Below are 25,662 nucleotides of genomic sequence, written 5' to 3'. Positions count from 1 at the left end.
GACAATAGAAAGATATCAAATAACCTAAGTTTACATATCAAGGAACTAGAAAAAGAAGAACAGACTAAGCCCAAAGTTAGACGGAAGGAAATAACAATCAGAGTAGAAATAAATGAAGCAGAGACCAGAAAAATACAAGATCAACGAAGCTAAGAGCTGTTTTGTTTTCTTTTTAAAGATAAACAAAATCGACAAACCTTTAACTAGCTAAGAAAAAAGGAGAGAAGACTCAAATAAATAAAATCAGAAATGTAGACCAAAAAAAAGATGTACATATATACAATGGAATACTACTCAGCCATGAAAAATATGAAAAACCCTGCCATTTGTGACAACATGATGGATACTGACAGTATTATGCTAAGTGAAGTCAGTCATACTGAGAAGGACAAAAATCGTATGATTTCACTCAGATGTGGAATATAAAACTAACTCACAGATACAGGTAACAGAATGGTGGTTATCAGGGGGAAAAGGATGGGGGGAGAGGAGGCAGGCAAAGGGGTCAAACATATGGCAACTGAAGGAAACTAGACTTTGGATAGGGAACACGCAATAGAGTACACACACAGATATCCAATTATAATCTTGTACACCTGAAAATTATATAACGTTATTAACCAATGTTACCTCCAATGAATTTAATAAATAAATTAACAAAATCAGAAGCGAAAGAGGAGACGTTACAATGATACTATACAAATACATAGGATCATAAGCTACTACTATGAACAATTATATGTCACCAAATTGGGTAACCTAGAAGAAATGGATATACAGTTTACCCTTGAACATGGGTGTCAGGGGCACTGACACCCCCTATGCAGTCAAAATTCCATGGATAACTTAAGTTGGTCCTCTGCATCCAGATTCCCAACTGCAGTTCAAATACTGCAATCCACAGCTGGTTGAATCCATGGATGCAAAACCCAGGGGTACGGAGGGCTGAGTGTATATTAAAAAAAAACAAAATCCACATATACATTGGACCCATGAAGTTCAAACCTATGCTGTTCAAGGGTCAACTGAATTCCCAGAAACATACAATCTCCCAAGACTGAATCAGGAAGAAATAGAAACTCTGAACACTCAAAGACCCCAAATAGCCAAAGCAATCCTGAGAAAACAAAGCCAGAGACATCACACTTCTTGATTTCGAACTATTAGAAAGCTATAGTAATTAAAAACAGCACGGTACTGGCATATAGGCAGACATGTGGACCAATGGAAAAAAATATTCAGCCCCAAAATAACCCCCCACATATATGGTCAACTAAGACTTGACAAGGGAGCCAAGAATACTTAATAGGGAAGGCATGGTCTCTTCAAAAAATGATGCTGGGAAAACTGGATAATCATATGCAGAAAACTGAAACTGGTGTCCTATATACAGGAGGTCCTCAAATTACACCATTTCATGATAACATTGATGAGAAAAAAAAACAATTGATACCTGGCCAGGGCCCCCGTCTGCACAGAGTTTGCATGTTCTCCACATGTGTGTGGGTTTCCTCCGGGTACTCTGGTTTCCTCCCACATCCCAAAGATGTACATGTGAGGTTAACTGGTGTGTGTCAACTGTCTGTGTCTGAGTGTGAGTGTGTGAATGTGTGTGTGTGTGTGTGTGTGTGTGTTTGTGTGTCTGTGATGGAATGGCATCTTATCCAGGGTGGGTGCCCGCCTTGCAGCCTGAGCTACCAGGAGAGGCTCTGGCCATCCGCGACCCTGAACTGATTGATATAAGCGGGTTAGAAAATAATTTTACTTGTTCTTATTAATCTTTCTTAAATGTAGGTATAGCTCACACTTATTTCAATGCTTAATATTAGAAGTGTTTTGGGTCTTTATTTAGAAGTCTGGTGATGTTTTTGTGATGAGAAATACGCTGTAGGAACTTAGCTCTTATCTATATCGATTAGCCTCTGGTCATATTGGTTTCATTATATGTCTTTTGACCTCAAGTCGCAGTTTCCAAGAATCCATTGATGATGTTAAGTGAGGGTTACTATACACACTCAAAAAAAAAATGAACTCAAAATGGATTAAAGACTTAAATGTAAGAACTGAAACCATAAAACTCCTAGAAGAAAACAGGGAAGAAACTCCTTGACATTGCTCTTGGCAATGATTTTTTTAGGATATGACACCAAAGCACAAGCAACAAAAGCAAAAATCAGCAAGTGGGACTACATCAAACTAAAAATCTCTGCAGGGTCAAAGAAACAATCAACAAAATGCAAAGGCAGCATGCAGAATGGGAGAAAATATTTACAAACCACATATTGATAAGGGGTTAATATCCAAAATATACAAAGAATTCATACAACTCAGTTACAAAAACCCAATAAGCCAACAAAAAAAAAATGGGCAGACAACCTGAATAGACATTTCTCCAAAGAGAACATACAGATAGATGGCCAATAGACATATGAAAAGATGCTCAATGTCATCAGGGAAATGCAAATCAAAAGCACAATGAGATACCACCTCACACCTGTCAGGATAGTTATCACCAAGAAGAGGAGAGATCACCAGTGCTGGCAAGCATATGGAGAAAGGGAACCCTTTTGCTCTGTTGGTGTAAATGTAAATTGGTTTAGCCAGGTTTCTCAAAAGATGAAAAATACATCTACTATATGATCTCCCAATTCCACTTCTGGGTATGTAGCCAAAGGAAATAAAAACAGGATTTTTGTAGAGGTAACTTCACCCCCATGTTTTTTTGTAGCGTTCTTCACAATAGCCAAGACATGGAAAGAGCCTAAGTACCCATTGATGGATGAATGAAGAAAACACACACACACACGCACACACATGCACACACGCGCACACACACACGCACACGCACACACACAAATATTCCTGAGCCACGAGAAAGAAGAAAATCCTGCCATTTGCAACAACACAGATGGATCTTGATGGCCCTATGCCTTGTGAGATAAACCAGACAGAGAAAGACAAATATTGTCTATTACTTATATATGGAATCTACAATTGCTGAACTCATAGAAACAGAGTGGAATGGTGGTACTAAGGGAGAAACTGGGGGGGGGGGGGAGGAGATGCTGGTAAAAAAACCCTCAGTTATAAGATTAATAAGCTGTGGGGGGGGGAGAGGGTAATGTTAAAGGGAACAGCCTTGCAAGCAGAAGATGTATGTGTTCTGGAGATCTAACGCCAGCAGTGATGACAGCCAAGAGTACAGTATTATAAACTTCAAAGCTGCTAAGGGACTAGATCTTAAGTGTTCTCACCACAGAAGAATCATTTATGTGATGTGATAGATGTCAGCTAAAGCAAAGGTGGTAATCATATCGCAGTATATAAATGTATCAAATCAACACATTATACACCTTCAACTCACAGGATATTTTATGTAAATTCTATTTCAATAATTTTAAAAAAGGACAAGTGGGGGTTTATAGGTAAGGAGCAGAGTGAGGGGGTTGCCAGTGGATGGAAAATTACTAAGAGAAGAAAACAAGGGCAGGGCAACCTTGCTAAACTGACCTAAAAGGATGTCCCTAAATAAAGGCAGGACAAAGATTTGTACATCAAAGGTAGGGGATTAGGAACTTGATCAGCTATCAAGTGTGATAAGATATCAGAAGTAGGGGACTGACTTAGCAGGATTCTTTGCTAAGACTGGCTTAGGCAGGCAGAGGACAGAGTCCAAGGATGAGGCCTAGTCAAACAGAGGGCTCAGAGGAGCCTATCTAATATTTGGTCAAGCATAAAGTCCTTGTCACGTAAGACTTGTACACCGAAAACTCCAGAATATTGTTGAAGAAAACTTAAAGAAGAGCTAAATAAATGAAAAGTCATTTCATGTTCATGGATCAGAAGTTTAATAGTGTCAAATGGGCAATACTCCTCAAACTGATCTACAGATTCAACGTGATCCCTGTCAAAATCCCAGTTACTTTGTCTGCAGAAACTGACAAGCTCACTTTAAAATTCTTATGGAAATGACAGGTACTCAGAACAGCCAAAGCAATCCTAAAAAAGAAGAGCAAAGTTGGAAGACTCATACTTCTTGACTTTAAATATTACTACAAATCTACAATAATCATGCCAGTTCAGTACTGGTACCAAGGACAGACATACAGATTAAATGGCACAGAACTGAGAGTCCAGATAAACCCACACATCTATGGATAACTGATTTTTGATAAGAGTGTTAACACCATTCAGCAGGAAAAGAAATATCTCTTCAACAAATGGTGTTGGGACAACTGGATATACACACTTGAGAATTAAGTTGGACCCCTTCCTTATTTTGTACATAGCCATTAACTCAGAATAGATCATAGACCAAAAGTTCAGAGCTAAAACTACAAGACTCTTAGAAGAAAACAAAAGAGTAAATCTTTGTGACCTTGGTTTAAGCAGTGGTCTCTTAAATATGACATCTAAAGGACAAGCAACAAAAGAAAAAAATAAATTGGACTTCATCAAAATTAAAAACTTTTGTGCTTCAAAGTTCACTATCAAAAACGTGAAAAGACGACACATGGAATGGGAGAAAATATTTACAAATCGTATGTCTCATAATAGTGTAGTATCCAGAGTATACAAAGAACTCTTACAGCTCAACAATAAAAAGACAACCCACTTAAAAAATGACAACGGGTTTTGAACAGACATTCCTCCAAAGATATATAAATGGCCTATAAGCTCATGAAAAGATGCTCAGCATCATTTGTCATCAGGCAAATGCAAATCAAAACCACAGTAAGATACTGGTTTCCACATACTAAGTTGCCTATAAGAAGAAAGACACATAACACATTTTGGCAAGGATGTGGAGAAACTGGACTCCTCATACATTGCTACAGGGATTGCACAATGGTGCAGCCACTTGAGGTAAGTCTGGCCTAACTCATCATGTTTAACATGGAATTCCCACGTGACTCAGCAATTCTATTCCTAAGTTTATACCCAAGAGAACTGAAAACATGCTTACACAAAAACTCATACACTGATGTTCACAGAAACATTATCCATAACCAAAAAGAAGAAACCACTAAATGTCCATCAACTAATAGATGGTAAATAAAACGCATCAATACAGTGGAATATTATTTGGCCATAACAAGAAATGGAAGTACTCATATACGCTACAACATGGACCTCAAAATCATTATGCTGAGTGTACGAAGCCAAGATACAAAAGGCCACATAGTATATGCTTCCATTTATATGAAATGTCCATAACAGGCAAATCTATAGAGACAAAAGGAGGATAATTGTTGCTTAGGTCTGGAGGTGAGGGGAAAAGAGGAGTAAGTGGAAGTGGGTACAGGATTTCTTTTGGGGGTGATGAAAATGTTCTAAAATTGATTGTGGTGATGGTTGCACAACTGTGGTTATAGTAAAAGCCACTGGACTATATACTTTAAATGGGTGAATTGTATGATAAATGAGTTGTATCTCAATAACACTGCTAAAAAAATCAAATCAAAGGGAGATGGTTAGACATGGTTTTTTATTACATTTTTAATCTATTTCTGTTATTCTATGTCACGTCCTGCGTGGAAAGGGCAAATGGGACACGAGAGGGGCGGCGCAGATTGAATAAGATCAAGAGACAGAAGTCAGATTTGAGAGTAAGACCAAGGGACTCAGCCTAAGAAAGACTGAGCCCCGAATCGGGTCAATGCAAGGCTTTTATTGAGAATCTTCAAAAGAAGCAAAACTGCAGAACGGTGAATCATTAACCGTGTATACTTGGGTGCCTTAAGGCTTGTTCCCATTACCGGACCCCTTTGTACTCCAACAAATGTTATGTCTTTGTACATCACTGCACAGTCCCAGGACACTCTGTCACATGTCCTCCCAGGGGAGACAACTGATATCATTCCATCAGGTCTCAGTTTTCCAAGACGCCCCCCGAGAGAGCTTTACAGATATCATTCCATCCGGCCTCAGTTTTCCGAGACACTCTCTCGACTACAGGGTATGAGGCTAATGCAGAGGGGGTGGTCGTGGGATTGGCTGTAAGGCAACAATTCTAAAACTAAATAAGTCGTTTAAAAGGAGTTGAAAAAGGTTCATTTTCTGGAAACATTATGCATCTGCAATAAATAATATTGTAGTAGTTAGCTGCTTCCACTTTCAGGCAAAATAAATACATCTGGTGACCAAAAAAGGGGAAAAATAAATATCAGTAGTTTTTTCAATAGGTTCTCTTGTCTGCACTTAGACGTATAATTAAAACTAAAATCAGTAAAAGGAAATCACTTGAAATAGCCAAGAGACATACCTATCAAGAACCACAAAAATGTTTCTGCCTTTTGATTATTAACCTCATTCCTGGAAATGGATCTTAAGGAAATAAGAAAAGACATAATAGGCACGAAAACATTTATATCAGAACTGTTATAGGAACATGATCCTCTAAATCAGGAGGAGCGCTCCTAAGAGTGCTTGATACTGCCTCACCTACATCCCTAAGCACACTGTTCAGCCCAGCCGGAATTTTCAAGGTAAGACGTTCTCAATGAAGGAAGCACAGCGCTGACTTACATTCTGAAGCAAGCTCCTTCCTTCTCTGGGTGTAAAACAGCACTCTGGGTGCCACTGCTCTAAAGAACCAGTGTCCAAAATAAGGATACGATGGGTAACCTATGATATAACTCAGTGAAATACTACACGAGCATAAAGGAGACTAACAATAGCTAAAAAGCATTCAGCTCTTACTATGTGCCAGGCACGGCACAAAGTGCTTTAACCTACATTACCTCCTTTATCCTGATAACCTCAGGTTCCATTACCTCCCTCTTGCACATTAGGAAAGAAAGCTCACAGAGGTTAGAGGATTGGTCAAGGGCTAACAGCAAGCAGGAAATGAAATCAGGACTCAATCTCAGGCATGTCTGCCTCCACAAAACTGAATCTAAACCATGACCACAACTATGTATACATGTGGATAAAAATGGAAAGGAAAGAAAATAGAAATGAGTCTTTAGGATGGTGAGACCACGAGTACATTTCTAAAAATGTCCTTTCGTAATGTGTAACTGTTCTAATAATAAATATAAAAATAAATCAAATACGAAATCCAAGGTTGTAAGTAAATGGACATTTATGAAATTTGATAATGTATCAATTAAATACCTTATAAAGCAACTATGTAATCACTTTTGTTGAATTTTATGAAAGTTACCATCTGTGAGATATGTATTTCCCTTAGAAGATATATTTAAAAGAGTGCTTCCCAAAGTTGAGTATGCGCTGGAATTCTCCAGAAGGCTTGTGGAAACAAAGATTGCTGGGTCCCACTCCCAGAGTTTCTGATTCGGTAGGTCTGAGATGGGGCCTGAAAATCTGCATTTCTAACAGGATGCCAGGAGAGGCTGCTGCTGCTGCTGGCCCTGGAACTGCACTGTGAGAACCAGTGCTTTGAAAAAAACTAGTATCATCCTAAATCGAAATACCATTGAATAATCAATTAAAAATAAACTATTATAGATGCATTTCTCTGGATTATTTTAATGTGCTAAATAGGTTCTTGACAAAACACAGGCTGACAAAATTTATATCACAGTTTGTACTCTGGAAGGACATAACAGTTTTTTGGTCCAATTCTTTCTTTCTCTCAATCAAGAGCTACAAACTTTCTAAGGACGTCAAATAGTTACATTTTAAGTATCTAGTGATAATACCAGCCATCTGAGTATCTCCAGCCAAAACTGAATTATGCTAAGTTGCTGAACTGTTGTCAGGGCGTCAGAAATTAGTTTTGCTAAGTACAATAACAAATTTAGAATGAAGAACAGCCATAAGTACTGAAAAGAAACTACTCATACAGTAGACCATCTCCCAGATATGTCATCGCCACAGCTCAGCTGACAATTAGCTTCCAGTAGTAAGAGTAAGGAAGTTCTGTTTCAGCCTCTCTAGAATAATTTGACCCCATCACGTACACTATTACCATTTTTGCCCACGTGTGTATGGACTATGCCATGAAACATACCTATGTTTCTGACCATGATTCCTTTCAGTTCATCCACTTGGGCTTGAGTCTCCGTCACTTTGTCTAGGCCCTTATTCTCAGAGTGATGCTTCTGTAAGACAATAATATTTAACTTACAGTATCTACACATTATTTAAAATAGGAAAACAAAAAGAAGAGGCATGACATTGAGAAATGCTATAAAATTATGTCTCTATTGATACACAAGATATATGTCACTTCATTCAAAAATTGTTACCAGACCTAGCAAAAAATACAGGCAGCACAAAAAAAAATGCTGCTATATGAAATGTGCAAAAATACCACCTTATTTTAAATTAAATAAAGCTAAGTGTATTACAACATATCAAATATACATCTTAGACTCTTAGAGCAGAAGTAGGGGGTAATATAGTCTGTGCTCAGACAAGCAAGAAAGAAGAGAAGATGACTGGAGCTGGGGCAGGGGGAACAGGACAGAGAAAGGGCACCCTAAATTGTTCCCTACTTCTTGACCATGATGAGGTAGGGGATGGCCAGCTTCTCAGCACCTGCTCTTGTCTCTGTTGGGATCGGATATGCATCCTATTTTCACTGGCTTCTTATAGGATCTACAAATGTAAGACACTGATGATAGCATATATTTTTTAATTATTATCCACAGCTAATAATCATGGAGTAATTAATAAAGGATATTCCAGTCACTTCACTGTGCCGAATGCTTCAAGTAGGGGATATTATTTAATCCACCCAAAACCTCTATGATGAAGATGTTACTATTATCGCCATTCATAGATGAGGAAATGGGCATGGAGTTATTCAGAGGGTCACACACAGAACTGGAGCTAATGACAAGCTGGGTAAGTTGAAAGTCTGGCTGTCAGCTGACCCTATTTACTTTGTGCGCTGGTACATTTTTTTGTTGGTGATGTTTTACATAGTTTCATGTATATGAATGCTTCCTAGTGGGAAGCATAAAACAAACCAACTTACTGAATAATAAAGATTTATAACTAGGTAAGGAACTTCATCTCCAGAGGAATGCATATTTCTAAGTATAATACTCAAAAAATCTAGAGTAAAAAAGAACACTCACAGGAGAAGTGAAAAAGAAAGTATGCAATTAAAATAAGTATTTTTTTCTCATTCACAATACAGTCAGAGATAGAACTTAATGTCTTTGCTCTCAAAAAGTTGCATGGATAAAAGGTAAGCATTTCTAAAGGTCTCAACATCATTAGTCATCCGGGAAATGCAAATTAAAACCACAATGAGATATCACTGCACACCCACTAGGATGACTAAAATTAAAAGGCAGACCATAACAAGTATTGGCAAGGATGCAGAAACATGGAACTGCTGGTGGGAATGTAAGTGGTACAATTACTTTGGAAAAAGTTTGATGATTTATTATAAAATTAAATAATACTCATCATCTGACCTAGCAATTCCATTCCTAGGTATTTACCAAAGAGAAATGAAAACATACGTCCGCACAAAGACTTGTATATGGATGGTCATAACAGCTTTATTCACGATAGGGGAAACTGGAAGCAACTCAAATATCCAGCAACGGGTGAATGGATAAAGAAATTGTGCTATATGCATACAATACTGCTAGGCAAGAAAAGGGTCCTACTGATTTACACAACATGGATGAACACCAAAAGCCTTACACTAAGTGAAACCAGCAAGGCCCAAAAGAGTGTATAATGTATGATTCCATTTATAGGAAATTCTAGAAAAGACAAAACTAATTTATAGTGACAGCAAATAAAGCAGTCGTTGCCTGAGGCAGAGTGTTAGGGAGGGAACTTTTACAGTCATGGAGATGTTTTCTGTCTTGGAAAGGGTGTTATTTCACAGGTGTATACATATGTAAAACTTCACTGAGCTGACAATTAGGTATTCATACAGATAAACAGACTTTCAAATGACTCATTTGAGCAGTTCAAACATGGAATTCGCCTCACGGGATGGTAGAAGACCAATGGTTAGGTCAACAGGCCACGTGGCACATGGAGTGGATCCGTGCTTTAGATGGGCAGCTTAACTAGATGATCCCAAACGTCCTTCCCAGTCCTGAGATACTGACCACTATTAATAGAGAATGTCACCAGTTCTTAGCTGTGCCCCCAAATGGCCCCTTTCCATTTTTTGATGAGGGAAGCTTTACTACGTTGGCATATAATAATAAAACAGGGAAAATACCACAGGTCAGGGCCCCCTATATTCGTGGTGCTTTGAGGTAATAAAGAAGATATGGTTGAAAACACTATATCCTGAGGAAGATCTTACCAGCTGTGCAGCCAAGACACTTGAGAACTCGCTATTCATGGCATATGGGAGTGCTGTCTGTGCTCTTGAGCCATATGTAGTCTGGAACCTCTTCTTTATCTCATTCAGAAAATTAAAGGCTCGGGAACGTTCAAAATCCTGACGAGATATCAACACAGAGTGCACATTATTAAGTAAACAAAGAATGAGATGGATGATTAACAACAACCGTAAGAACAGCTAACATTTACTGAGCAATGATTCCATGAGCAGGAACTAGCACTGACCTCACTTTACAGATAAGGAAACAAAGGTTCTGCAAAGGGAACTAACTTGCCAAAGGTCAGACAACTAGTAAATAAGAGCTGAGAGTCCAGTCCAAATATGTTTGATTACTGCTCACTGAAGATAACAGATCCAAGGTTAGCTTCTTGAGAGCAGGCTTTGGGTTTTACTTCCTCCGTATCTTTCACAGGATCTATTAGACGGCCTAGCTCAAGATGTTTAATGAATCCTTAACAACAGCAGTCTTTCATACAAAGATAACACTATTGACATAAACTCTGAATTGATTTATTTCAACAGTGGTGATATATTTGAAAAGATCAAGTCTAGGCCCAGTTACTCAAAAAGTGTTTATGTATTCAAACACACATACACACACACACACACACACACACACACACACACACAATTATAGCTTAAGAAATACAAGACTCAACTCTGTCCCAAATTTAGTGATATTTCTCATCTACTCCAAGCCCATTCCCATTAGTCATTTCAGATATAGCTGGCTTTTTTAAAAGTAATTTTAGAAAATGCTGTGAAACCAAGAATAAAAATCGCTGTGATGATCACTGTGGTTGACATTCATTTCCACTTCACCCCAGGTGTTCAGTCTCAGCCAAGGCTACTTATACAGGGGTCTATGGTCCAAAATCAAGGGGCCCATGTACTTGGATAGGAAAAAGACTACATTGTTATTTTCACTAATCTTTAAGTTATATTTCAATTGTGAACAGAACACACCATAGTAGCATTAGCCGGTAGCTGTGACTCTGTCACCAATAGAAATCTTATTTCATCTTGAGGTCTCATTTATACTCATCACCACTTAAAATTATTATTATTAGACTCATGACTAAATCTTGTTATTTAATGAATTCATAAAGGAGCATAGACATCACTGTATCAATTTTTAAAATACTTTAATATATATAAAATATATATTTAAATATAATTGTAGCCTTGCAATATACTTGGTTTCGTTTAGAGTCATGTACTTTACTTTATATTTAAAAACACTGTGGGAGGGGCCTGTGAGTGTCAAAGGGGTCTGTGACACAGTAAAGGTTAAGAACCCTGACCTATGGCAAGCATACCAATTCCATGCCTCTTGTCAGTGATCAATTTAGAAATAAGTATGTAACTTAGCCCTAGTCAATAACACATAAAAGGAAGTCCACTTTGAAAACAGGGGGAGGGGAGGGCGCGCTTCTGGGAAAAGTTTCCTCATTCCTACAACAAGACATAGTTCCTCTTCTCTGCACACGAGTAAATAAGCATGTGGCTCCATGCAACCAGAAGGGAAATGTGTCCAGGAAGAGGCTGACACTAAGGACAGCAGAGGAGAGAAAGCACCTTGATGACATTCTAAGTTATTAAGCATCTTGAGTCTAGAACCTATAAATACTCAAATGCCAACCTACCAATGTGAACTATGGGTTTACGAAGCTGATCATAATGTACTGTGATTTTGTTTGCATAAACTTCATACACATTAAAAAAATCACTAGCTATTGATTGGAGGAATGAAATACTTTAGTATTTCAGATCAATAAACTTTGAGAGGATGTGATACCAAAGGGTCATAATTCTGAACACCAATTCTCACTACTAAACAGGATCAATGCAGAAGTTACAAGAGGCTAAGCGAAACTCTATTAAAACTGAGATGATGGGCATATGCCCAGGTATCAACTTTTCTTGTCTTCAGCTGCTCTATATGATAAATGCAAAGTATAGAAAACATTTCCAGCTAGGAACAGTTATATCCATGTCACCTTTACCCACAACAGATAGAGCTGATTAAGAACTGACTCCATTTATAGTACACACAGTTGAACAGCAGCATGTCCAAGTTACTTACATCATCGGTGATACAAAGGTATATAATCCTGTCTTGGCAGATGTAATGAAACAAGTAACTGTAGAATAAAATATATAAAAATTACTGTGGTTCTGAGCCGTATCTCTTTCACTCCTATCTTCTGTGTATCAGCAACTTCGGTAACGCTAATTACAGATGCTGTCTGTCTGTTCTTCCTCTTCGCCCTCCCCTATGCATACATGTTTCTCTCAAGCCAAACTGATAGGAACAAATGAGAAATTCAAAGGTCTCTACCCTCGCTACACAAAGCAGCAGTATGCATAGTGCCCATTAAGACGACAGTGATAAAAGCACAATTGGACTCTTAAGGCCTGAACATGAGAGGAAACCTTAGGAGGGACGCAGTTAAATTAACCCTCCATGAGCCGTACATTCTTCCTTGCCCTCTCCTCAGATCTCAAAGCAAACACCTTTTTTCCACCAAATACTCAACCGTAATATTTGTTCGGTATCTGCTTTGAGTCAGTAGCTGCCTGGGTGCTGAGGATACAAATGAGCAAAATCATCAGGGAAGCATGGTATGCAGGGTGAGGGGGCTGAGGGCAGTACATGGCGCTCTGGGAACACAGGAGGTTCCTCACAGTTAGGTGAAGGATAACAGGAAAGCCATGTCTAAGGTGAGACCTGAAGGCTAAGCAAGAGATGGCAAGGGGAGGAGTGAGCCGGAGCGACACCAACCAGCACCACAGCCTGGAGCACGTAACGGGTTCAGGACAGTAAAAGCTGGTCACATGACCAGGGGACAGACTGTAAGAACAATAAAGTGACTGCACACGCGAGGCTGGAGAAGCGGGCCAACGCCAGGTTATGCAGGACTTTCAAACCTCCCAGTGCATCATCCTAGGAACAGTGAACGGGCACCCGAGGCCTTTAGGCAGGGGAGAGTGGGATCAGATTTCCAATAGGAAAGGATGCTTCGGGTAGGGCGTGGGGAGCTGACTGAAAGGAGGGAGGGCCAGACAGGAGACTCCCCTGCAGCAGAGCAGGTATGAAACCATTGGGGAAATAAACTCAAGTCCTGTGGGCAGTGAAGAGGTGACAGAGAGGACACAGGAGGACAGAACTTGATGACTGGCTGTCGGGGGTGAGGCACGGGGATAGCTCAACTCTGCCTCCCACATTTCCACCTTGGGCCAGTGGACAGACAGGAGCACCTGCTGAATTATAGTATTAATGTGCACATGCAGGCTTGACAGAAGTACAAGGAGGTGTGGGAGCTCGGGCAAACTGTCTTCCCCCCCTACTCTAAAAGTTCTCATCCATTTCACCAACGATTTCCACATGGCCACCTCCAGTGGCTCCGTTGGAAACACTGGATAGTACTGCCCACTTCCTTCTTCTGGGCAGTGCTTCCCTCCAGTATACCACTTGACACCGGGCTCGCCTGCTCTAAGTGCTAGTCTCTGTCCTTCTCTGTTAATGCTTGCCAGCGTCCTCAGCCCTCTGCTTTGCTTGCACACGCTCCCTGGAGGGCAGCATCCACTCTCATGTTTTGTGGCTGATGTTCATTTTCAGCTCCCACAATGATGATGATGATTCCTAAATCTACATCTGACCTATCTCCTGAGCTCCAGGCCCACATATGCTGCTGTCTACTACACATACCCATCTGGATGTGCCACAGACAACTTAAATACAATGTGTCCAAAATGGAAATCCTTTTCCCGACAAAATTTATTTCTCCTAAACCACACTTGGGAGTAACTTGGTGCAAAGACAACAAAAGGTAACAAGGGATGGTCCCTGCCATCAAGGAGCCTACATTCAGGGGACAGAGACAAAAAATAAAGATTGCAATTATAATACAGTGTGGTAAGGGCTACAATATGAATACACCCAGGATTCTATGGAGACACACAAAAAGGAGGCACCTGGCCCAGTTTTGGAGTGAGGGGTTTCTAGGAGAGGAAACACCCAAGCTCAAGAAGACAGAGTCAGATTTTTTAAAAGTAAGACAAACATATTCCAGTAAAAGGTAATACCATTGCAAAGGCTAGGAAGACACAAAGCAGCAACATTGAAATGCAAATGGCTAAGTATGGTTGAGAACAAACTGAAGGCTGAAATAGTGACAGATAAGGCCAGATTAGGGAGCGGGTCAGATCTTGAAGAATCTTCCAACTCATGTTAAGAAACTTTAGCCCGAGGGCCAGGAGTACCTGCTGAAGGAGGGGACAGGAACAGAAGTGCCCTTTTAGAAGGATTAAAGAATGAGGATTAAAGAATTAAGAAAGTATTTCATTCGAGACCTGTAAAATGAGCAAAAATTTACCAGGGAGCCTACGAGGGGAAGGATATTCTAAGATGCAAAAGCCTGAAACAAATATACTAAAGCTTGAAATAATACTCCTTGGTCAGGGAATGGCAAGGAGTCCTACAAAGATAAGGTAGAAAGGTCAGGAAGGGACCAAACTGCAAAGGCCAAATGCGGGCTTTATTCTGAAAGCACTGGGTTTTAAGCAAGGAAGTGTAATCATAGAAATGTGAAAACTAGATTTAAGGAGGGAGCAGAAACACCAGTTAGGAGGAGGCTATTAGAAATGAGAAACAATAAAGGCCCAAACTAATACTGTGACAAGTGGGGACAGAAGAGGGAATGGACTGAAGCAAGGGTTTGGTGACAAGTCAGAAATGATTCCGAAATTCCAGGCTCAGCGGAAGATCAGATTCCAGGGCAGAAATGATTGTCTTATAGTAAAATGGACGTCTTTCCTTTGGTGTACAGTAATAACAGATACTTTTGAATGGGGTGATGGAACATGATTATAGGAGAGATCGAGGCAGAAGGTTAAAAGGAAGAACCAACTCGGTGATGGAGCCTCGCTCCTGAGGATACTGGGCTGGACGGGATCAGGACGCAGGTGGAGAGGCACAGCAGACAGAGTGCATAGCCTTCTTGTGCTAAGACCGCATTTTCCTTGGATTCCACATTCTGGCTTCCCCTGGAGGTAGCTATGGCTATGTGACTATGCTGTAGCTGATAAAATGTGAGTGGAAGGTATGTGCCCTACTTCCTGGCCTCGCCTCAAAAGGACTGCACGTGCTTTCCCTGGGCATTTTCCTGGGAGCTGACTAGAAACACAGATAGTAAGCCTGATACGTTTCTGAAGAAACCAGAAAGCCATACTGACAAGAAGCTGGGAGTATTTAACCCCTAAGGCAACCTGTAGGCCTGTAAGCCACACCAGCAAGCAGCAGGCCACAAGACTGTCCAGTTCCCATACCTGACAACTCTCTAATACCCACTGTGAATGTGGCCAGAGAGGATAATGGAGCAGGAGGAGCCTCCTGGAGAGCAAAGCCAGGAGTCGCGGAAGAAAGACAAGGGATCCGCTCACAAAGCAGGGCCCTAACCACGCCGGGGTCACAGCAGGAAGTCTGTGAAATGGCGGTGAAGCACTGATTTTCACATTGCTGGGCCGCAGCAGCCTCGACGTGTTTCTCGTTCCTCCCTTAAGTTGGAGTTTGCACCTTCCACTGCAGTGCTGCTGTGCCTATTTCACCTTTGTCCACTGGGTGGGGCTGGGGGAGCAGAGGAACATAGGGCTTCTGGTTTAGTTTATGGTCAGCGGGTCACAGGAGCCATTCCTGCACCTGACAGAGAGGACTGTGTCACCCAGACTCTCGGGACTTGAAGCTGAGAGTCACCCAGACTCTCAGGACAATGACCAGATGAGTCTTTGAGGCCACCTCCTGCAGGGAGGTGGCGTGTTCTATGTTGGGGAAGAAGTGTGCGCCCAGATATTTGGGTGGCCGGGAAAAGGAGACTGGAATATGGTAAGTTGTCTCCTGACATCCTGCAACTTCTTCCAGATTTTAGCTGAGCATATGGCCGCACAGATAGAAATAACAAATCCTAGCCTCCCTTCCTAGATTAGCTACATAACTACACAGCAAACAATCAAGTGGGAGCAGAAGCTTCTGAACAGTAACATGTGAGGCCACCTCTGGGCGACCACAGGGAAGCAACACGAACTGAAGGGGCTGCCATGGGCAGAGTTGGAAAGCACTAAGTAAACATGGCCGAGTCACCCCACCAGCCCGAAAACACTCGCCTCTGGGCTATCTCATTTAAGTCAACAGTGTACTTAGGGGTCACTCTCCTATAGTGGCTTAGGCTAGATCCTACACTATACAAGGACTTAGCCCTGGAAAGCAGGAAGGACCTCCTTCTGAGATAAGAACTAAGAAACTTAGGATGGCTTAAGTAACAAAACTGTTTTTAGTGCTGATGTGGTAGGTTGAAGGACTTGTTATCTGATTACTAAGATTTTCCATCTATGCTCTCTCCAATCCATTGTCTAAGCAGCTGCCAACGTGATCTTTCTAAAGCAAAAGCTGATCATGTCAACCCCAGCTGAAAACCTTCGGCGCCCACCCACTGCCCACAGCGTCAAGTCCAATGGGTTACATGGCCTGTAAGGCCCTACATGGCTTCTCTTCTACCCGTCCTCTATTTCCACCACGCTGGGCACAGGTCACAGAAAGCCACCCGCAGCTCCCTAACCATGCCCCCGATCTCACGCCTCCATCCTTCCCTACAAGCTGCTCCTTCTACCCGGAATGCCACCCTCCTTCACCACTATGGCACCCTCTACTACAACTGTCCATGGGTTTTACTGCCTCCTTCATTAAACTACAACCCCTATGAGGGCAACTGCTACATAATGTCTTGGTGTAGCCCCACCACGAGGCAAAGTGCGTGGCAGTAGTCAACTGCTCAGTAAATATTTACTAAAAGAATGAAGACAAGAATACTCTATATCTATATCAACTTTCACATAACCTAGAGCGCAAGTCATTTTTACTTCTAGCATTTCCATTATCTTTTTTAAAATAGTAGTAACATCACTTCAGTGCTAGAATAAAATAATCACAAGTTAAATTTCTAACTGATACAACTAGACATTTTCGACAACAGTAGAGGTTACTGTCCTGTCAGCTTATTCAAATTATCTACCAAGAATTTTGTTTCATAGCTTTCCACTGTCCTGATTATAATACTAGAATTCACTTCCTTCACCCTCTACCCACGCAGAGCAGAACTCACTTGCCGTGTGAGTACGTTAGTTTGTTATTTTCAGAAGGGATCTTAGCCAGAATCTGCTCTGTCACCTCCAGGAAGTTTCCTCCACACCAAGCATGTTTGGCAAGGATCGTGGTTCCCCTGGCAACAACAGCAAAAAGAATGGCCATGGCTTCAATCTATCAAAAGGACAAAAAGACATACAAGACTTAGAATATTTCTTTGACATGATCTTTCAGAAATAACATACTATCATTCATCAACATCTACCTGGAGACAGTATTGACGAGGTACTAACTGTAATATTAAATGTAAAAAATTTAACAATATCACAGTCTTGTACAAGCTTACAACCTAAACCATGCTGACATGCATACATATATATGCATACCAACTATGTACCTGTGTATTTATGTGTGTGTGTATGCAATGTAATTATGTCACACACACACACACACACACACACACACTGATAAATAGGTTGCATTTATAAATTAGACAGCACAAGCTCATTTCACCCTTTGAAAAGCAATGACCACAGATAGCAAAAGGGACGTAAAGATGTCTTCATCCTTTAATGCAGTAATCCCATCCGGAATATTTATCCTAGGGAAACAGTTACAGAAGTTAGCCTCTAGATTCATAAAGATACGTATTAACAATAATAATAGCCCATATTTATTAAGTGCTTACTTACTATGTGTCAGGCACCATTTTAAGCATTTTACAATTATCAGCTCATTTAATCCTCACATCAATGAAAGTATACACCATTATGATTCTTATATTAAAATGAAGAACTGAAGTATATATAGATGACTTACACAATCTGCCCCAAATTACAGAGCTAGTAAGTGGTAAGAGTTGGGATTCAAACCCACAATCTTATCCCTGTGTGCATACTGCCTCTATTAGAAAGGCATGACCCATAATAGAAATGAAGTGAAAATGACCCAAACCTTCCACGAGAGAGAAATGCTTCTACAGATTATGGTAAGAGCCTTCATAAGCAAAACATTTCTAAAACAATGCAGCACGAGGTTAAGGTTATTTTTCTCATATTTATGAATCAGTACTATTTTTTTCCCCACTGAATAGCCCAGTTTGTCTTATCTAATGGTATAAACATAAAAAGAGATGAGAAAATGCCTTCCTATTCTTCAACTAACTCTTCAACCTAATGTTATTTGTTAACATGTTCAGTTTCATCCAATAAGCCAGTGGTTCTCTAACTGTAGTGTGAATGAGGTATCTTAGGTGGCAGAGCGAGAGTCACTTGTTAAAAATTCATATTGTTGGCATCATGCCCTGAAATTCTGACTCAGTAGACCTGAGGTGGGGCCCCGAGCTATAACTTTAAGACAAGCTGCTGGCTGCAGGGGACCTGCAGAGCCATATTTTGTGAAACTCAGCAACAGATGACACAATGCTTGAGGTTAGGGAACCCACCGATCCCTTCCTGGAATCCCAGCACGGAAGGACAGCACACAGCGGAAGTGCCCATCTCTCTCATGAACTGAGCTCCTCTCGGAGTCTCTTCTTCGTTCCACTCTCTAAATGAGGGTGTTCCCCAGAGTCATGTCCTCAGCCATCTTCTTTCTGGATTTCTCCTTACACATATGTAGCAAGTTGTAATTTCCAAATCACTTTTCATACATTATGTCTCTCGATTCTAAAAGCCTCAACTGACCCTATAACGTGCTCCAGGTATGGCTCCATTTCTTCAAATCATAATCTACACACTCACTGCTTCTCTACCTCCTTTTAATGCCTCAACTTACTATAATCTAGCTTTTGTCCTCAACACTCCATGAAACCATGCTTGCCAAGATCACCATCGGCCTCTATGTCACAAAATTCAGTGGTAACTTCTCCATTCTCACTCTACTCGACCTCCCAGAACAGTTAGCATCGCTGACTAACCCTCCTTCTTGAAACACTCCTACATATCTGGCTGCTCCTTCTGTCTTCTTGCTGAGTCCGCCTCCTCCAGTTTACCTCTCAATGTTGAATTTCCACAGGGACTGGTTCTGCACTCTTATCTCTAGATGAGCTCATCTAGACTTGCCATTTCCAACTGATTTATTTGCTGAAGACACACTGCATGCAAAACAAAAGCAAAAACAAAACAAGAGCAAAGCACACCAGAATTGCAGGAAAACCAAAGACAAAACCCAAGGTGCAACAGTTGAGGGAAAGGTGGAGGAACAGGTGCCTGCAAACTGGGAACAGGAGAGGAAAGCCAGAAGAGTGTGGTGGCCTGGAAGCCAAAGGGAGAGAAAGCTTCGAGAAGGAACAAGTGTCAGCTCCTAGCTGTGTTCACTGATGCACAGGAAGATGACTGTAAAACAGTCACTGAAATTTTATAAAGAAGTAAGTCACTGCTTAGGGTCAAAGAGACATGTGGTGGAGTGGAACAAAAACACAGAGAAACAGAAACGCAAACTCATACGGTTCCTGACACAGAGACATGAAAAAGTAGCAGCCTCAGTCCCTCAGCAGCTTCAAGAAGAAAACTGAGTTTGGCAACAATACAAAAATATCTAGTGTCTTAGTGGACCATAAGTTCATTATGAACTGACATGAGGTAATCGCTTAAAATGCTTATGTAATCTTAAATTACATTAAGAAACAGCGTATCTTGATCTCTTTAAGTACTATTGCCATTATACTCTGTGGGGTTAGAACACAAGTGGAATACGGAGTTCATTTGCTGGTATAGCATTTCAAGACTGCACGGAAGGGCAACAGTATGGGTGAGAGACCTGGAGAGTGTGTCATTTGAAGAATGGCCAGGGGAAGTAGAAATATTTAACATGAACAAGAGAAGGCTTAGGGGGAATGTGACAGCAGTCTTCAAGTTTATATAAAGTACAGTCACCTGGAACAGGGAGTGCATTATTCAGAATATAACTAGTAACAATGGATAGAAGTTACAGGGAAGCAGTGTCGTGTTCAATAAAAGCAGTCCTCAAGTTTTAAATGTCTGACTTAAACATCGGGCCCACAGCAACAGAAACTTTCCTTTCCTTTCAGATGTGGCTAATAGAAATTTCTTCCTCTCTCCTATAGTGCTAAAAGCCCCGCCTAGTACGTCTCACCAGCCCCCACTGTAACTCTCTTGCAATAGAACCTGTAATGTCTTGAGTATCGGGATAACAGAAACAACTGTGGTAGAAATAATATTGCATTTGAAGTTAGAAAACCTGCCTTTGCTAATTATTAGCAGGATGTGACTGTCTAGTAAACCATAGAGTGCTGTATAAATATAATATTTAAGAAGAAAAAGAATGTAAAGATAAGCCAGAGAGAGAAAAGGCGGGAGAAAAAGGTAATGGAATATAAAGGAAAGCCCTGTCTCGACACTGTCCTTCCCTGTTCTCTTATGACTCCTTGTGTCCAAGAGCCATCGTCCCCATTCTACTTGACCCCTCCTAAGAATCCTGTATGAGATTTCTGTCGCTGCCATAAAAAAGTGCCAAAAGCTGCACGGCTTAAAACAACAGAAATGTACTGTCTCATAGTTCTGGAGGCCAGGAGCCTGAAATCCAGATGTTGGCAGGGCTGCGCGGCCTCTGAAATCTGTTGGAGAGAATCCTTCCGTCTCTTCCTAGCTTCTGCTGGTCTGCTGGCCACCCATGGCGTTCCTTGGCCCCCAGCTGAAGCACTTCAGTCTCTTTCCCCATAGACATGTGGTGTTCTCCATGTGTGTCCAGGTCTTCACATGGCACTCTCTGTGTCTCTTCTCTTCTTACAAGGACACCTATTCCAGTGTGACCTCATTTTAACTTACATCTTAATGACTACATCTGCAGAGACCCTATTTCCAAATATGGTTGCATTTACAGGTACCAGGAGTCAGGATACAACATTTCATTTTGAGGACACAATAAACTCCCATCTTAGAAACTAACTGTTCCTCCCAAATCACTCCTACTCTTCCTCTCCACATACCCGCATCACCCCAACCTGCCTCCCTCTCCTCTCCAAAACCTCCATCCCATCTCTTTCCTTACTCATTGGGCCAGAAAGGCAACCTCCAACAGCTTGGAGTTAGAAACGTCTGTTTCTATTGCCTAGAAGGTTCCAAGGAAAGAACATTTTTGTTCCAGTTGCTGGGATTCCAGGAGAAGATATGCTGTGAGGGAACTCAAATGAGAATGCTCGATATAGTTAGTTAGTTTGTTTCTTTCTTTGTAAGTATGATGGAAGTTGTTTTTATTTTTATTTTTTTTAATTACAATGTATCAGGGTGGCTTTTTTTCTTTTTCTTTTTTCAAATGTAACAGGCATTTTATTCTCTTTTCAAAAATTCACTAGCAATTTTTCTCAATTTAATATCAGTAGCTTCGATATACTTTATTACACATTAGGCACCATGGGCCGATATTATGTTTCTTGGTTATCAGTATTGTTGCAGTAAATTACAAATAATCAGAGTGGCAGTCAAGCTGTGATACAATGTACCTTTGAGGTATAACCATAAGATTTGGTGGCTTTTTTTCTTATAGAGGAATTATTATAAGTTGTGGTGAAGCTCTTTCAGTCCATTAAATTAAAGGTTAAGTAAGATGCTACTGGTTGGTATAACAAATGAAATGTCATAAATAGCATTGTTTACAGAGGAAAGTGCATCCTGCAATAATTTTGCAAAGGAGCCTTTGGAATATATCCATTTGTGAGTAAGGGACTGCCCGTTTTTTAAAAAATTGCTAGTCAAACAGCACAGCAATGATGCAAATTCCCCCTGGGTGGACGCATCTTCCAGCGGAGGTTGGAGAGTTTCAGGGAACTGACTGGGGAAAAAGGCCAAGTCAGTGTTCCTCACCCTCGAGTCTATGTGTTCTGAGAAATTTTTAAATTCTATAGTTTTATTTTTGGAAAATTAAAAAATGTATGTGAATATTTGGATCATCTACATATATATATACCTTATAAATGAGCGATGGCACACAATTCAGTATTCATTTGCATTAGGAAGGCACAGGCTGCAAGAAATTCCCTAAAATGACAATGCTTAATTTTTAATGCCTTAGAAGCATGTCTGGCTGCTCTGAGGTTGGCACATCCTAAAATCATAATGACAGTCATGACTCAAGCACTCTTGTATTCCTGTTGTGTTTTTAAATCATCAGTTATAAAGATAAATTTTATCTTTCGCAGTAACAATTTACAGTCGAAAGGTATCTGCAAGGAACAAAACTTTTATTTTAAGAACTGAGACTTTTATCTGCTATTCTGAAAATGACAGTATGGCAGAATAACATGAACCATACATTATCTCAGGCTGAGGAGAAAATGATCCTCAAAGATGTGATTGTACCAAGTGGAAACCAAATGATACCACAACGTGCTGTATGAATAAAGGTTGTGCAACTGTTCAAACAGAAAAAAGGGGAAGAATCAACTCAATGCACAGCACATGGTAATAGTCAATGCAAAATAAAAAGCAAGCATCCTGTATCATCATTTATATTACCGCAAGGGGATGTATTATGCGGATCCTTGCAAGAGTTCATTAGCCGAATGTTTCACAGGAACACAATGAATACTAAATTTTTCCCACCCTTGTATCATGGGACATACTATTAAAGTGGCCCACTGAATTAAACGGGGGGCTGGCACACAAGGTGCTCAGGAAAGAGATGGGAACTCATTTTAGGAGGGAGCTATAGAACAAGAGAAGACACAAACATGAGAACAAGCTAGGGAAGGTACATAAACTAGCCTCATGAAATGGAATGGTCCACATTTGGTGAGCGAGAAGGTTTAGGGATAAGTCTAATGGCTTTATATAAAGAAGGCCTTGTATAAATTACGTGATTTGGATTGGATCAAATAGTTTTTTCTATTTCAGTTCAACACATACATTCTGAGGGTCACTATATGGCAGTCATTGTAGTAGACACTGGAGGCATGAAGACCAGTGAAAAGAGACCTCTACACACAAGGGAGTCACAGTACAATGGGGAAGACAGACACAAACAAATAAATGCAATAAAATGTAGCGAGTGAATAATCTAACAATGTACACAATTGTTCAGGAGATTTCTTCAAGTTTTGTGATTACCTCACCTTGAATGAAGAAAAAAAGAATGCAGGTGAGAGCCTACGTATTAGGAATTTTGTCAGTCTACTGTTACAACTATTTTTCCTTGGAAGAGAGGTCAAAGTGTCTATTTTATCCTTACTAGGTTCCCAGTGCCCAGCACAGTGCCTGGCATATATTGGGTTGTCAGATAAGTCATGACGTATTTTTTTCTATGTTTTTCACTGCAAAAATTTGTCATGATACCTGTCAGGAAAGAAATGGATAAATTCTAACATATTCATAATGTACAGCAGTTAAAATAAATGATGACCAAATTTAGATGTGTTAACATGGAAAAAAAAGCATCATGACTTTTCCAACAACCCAATACAATTCCTTCAAATATTTCTTGAATAAATGAATGAACACTGAGCATGATTGGGTTTTAAATATACTATAAATGATAGACAACTTTATATTCAGTAGGACCTGGCAAGAAGAATATTTTGACTACCAAATATTTTTATTATCTCCATAAGTAAGATAAAGCAGTTAAGCTGTGAATAATCCAACCCCCAACTCTTCTGCCTGGGTCTTAGGAGGAAATAAGCCAACGACAGAAAAACCACCAATTCTGATGTAATAACCTTGGAGGAGACAGAAGAATGAAGAACAAACATTGATATGACCGAGGAAAAGAAGGGGTATTTATCGAAAACCTTAAGTCTGGTCACAGATAAGACTATTCTTGTTGGTACTGGAAGTACTCTTTTTGGGTGATGCTCTGAGCCCCAACCCAATCCCTCTTTCTCAGGATAGGAACCTCCTCTGTCAAGTCAACCACCTGTGTTATTTTACATTAACCACCACCACCATATTACATGATCTTGGACTATTCCTGTTTGCTCCCACACACCAACATGTAAGCTGCTGAGAGTAGTGATCTCCTATGTCTTGTTTCCAGCTATATCTCTTGCGCTTAGAAGAATGTCTAGCACCTATTACCTATTCAGTAAATATCTGTTAAACATATAAGTGGGTATGCTCTCAACCACAGCCATTCAAAGGGAGAGAATGTCCCAAACATGACATGACAGTATCCTCTGAGATCGAGGGTGGGACAGTGGAGGTACAGATAGTTGAGAGCAATGAATAAGACAGAAAAGGATTTGATAACTGATTGTTTGTGGGGATTATGGGAGAGGGAGATGTAAAGCATGTACCAAAGAATCTATTACATGATCAGAGTTGGCCAATAATAATAATGACGTCATACAGGTCTAACGCTGAGAAAATAGATCTGGGCGGGGATGAGAGTTCCTATCCCAACTGAGGAAGAAGAATGTCAACACTGGATGGTGGAGGAAGGGCACGCAAAGGACCAGAAACCCACGTGGGCGCTCAAGAGGAGGAGGTGACGCAGAAAGTGACGTCATCGAAACAAGGGCGTAGCGAGGAGTTTTCAGAAGACTCGAGAGATGTCAAGAGATTCAAATGCTAGAGAGAGATCTTGCGGGATGCGAGCTGAGGGGAAGTTAACATTTTTTTCCCTCCTGTAAAAACTTCAGTGACGCATTCCGACACTCTTTAACTCGAGGCCATTTCAGTGGCATAAAACGCACTTGGCCAAAACTGGACCTGCCTGACATTTCGAACTGTCGACACCAGAGAAGGACGTCACCCTTGCACTGCCGCCTCCTCCTCCCACCCCAGCACTTTCCGGTCGACACCTCTGTCTGCTCGCCCACCGCCGTCATTTCCCTGCCTTCCGCCAAGCGCGCCCCGCTGCATTTACCTGTCCGGGCACCCTCTCAGAGCGCGCGGGCTCGGGACTGAGGGGCGCGGGTCAGCACGGCGTCGCCGACTGCCCGCTCCCAAAGACGGCAGGGACCGGACGCCGCCAGCTTCCGGGTATAGGGCCCCACCCGCGCGCGGCCTCCTGGGAATGTGAGCACTCCTCCAATGGCTGCGGGCGGAGGGGCTAGGCTTGAGCGCTCCAAGGCACCATACTTCCTAGGAGCCGCACTGCATTCCGGGAGTGGTAGTTTCGACTGTCATACGCGGAGTATGTCACACGTTCAGTCAACTCTCGTAAACAACGTCAAGCGCTGTTCCTCCGGGAAAACAAGAGGATGCAGGGCCACAAAGAGTTGGCCACTATTGAGTCGGCGGGATAAAGAAAGGGCCGATCTTCTCCCGCC

The 25,662-nt window shown here is 41.0% G+C and overlaps 1 protein-coding gene across 2 annotated transcripts in view; it reads right to left on the bottom strand.

Moving 5' to 3' along the window:
* Positions 1 to 25,390, bottom strand: part of VAMP7 (vesicle associated membrane protein 7) — a 44,462-nt gene extending 19,072 nt beyond the window's left edge. Inside the window, exons 1-6 of one of the 2 annotated variants that reach the window (XM_019627641.1) lie at positions 25,257 to 25,390; positions 17,949 to 18,036; positions 17,455 to 17,609; positions 12,384 to 12,441; positions 10,256 to 10,393; positions 7,979 to 8,069 (exon numbers count right to left, since the gene is read on the bottom strand). In XM_019627641.1, coding sequence (XP_019483186.1) covers positions 7,979 to 8,069; positions 10,256 to 10,393; positions 12,384 to 12,441; positions 17,455 to 17,600 — 433 coding nt within the window. In that variant the 5' untranslated portion in view covers positions 17,601 to 17,609; positions 17,949 to 18,036; positions 25,257 to 25,390. The remainder of the gene's footprint in view (positions 1 to 7,978; positions 8,070 to 10,255; positions 10,394 to 12,383; positions 12,442 to 17,454; positions 17,610 to 17,948; positions 18,037 to 25,256) is intronic. The other variant, XM_019627640.1, reaches the window with a different exon arrangement.
* Between the last annotated feature and the right edge of the window lie 272 nt (positions 25,391 to 25,662).

This window comes from Hipposideros armiger, unplaced genomic scaffold (genome assembly GCF_001890085.2).
Source record: "Hipposideros armiger isolate ML-2016 unplaced genomic scaffold, ASM189008v1 scaffold_738, whole genome shotgun sequence".
NCBI classification, from domain to species: domain Eukaryota; kingdom Metazoa; phylum Chordata; class Mammalia; order Chiroptera; family Hipposideridae; genus Hipposideros; species Hipposideros armiger.
This window is presented reverse-complemented; position numbering and strand designations above follow the sequence as displayed.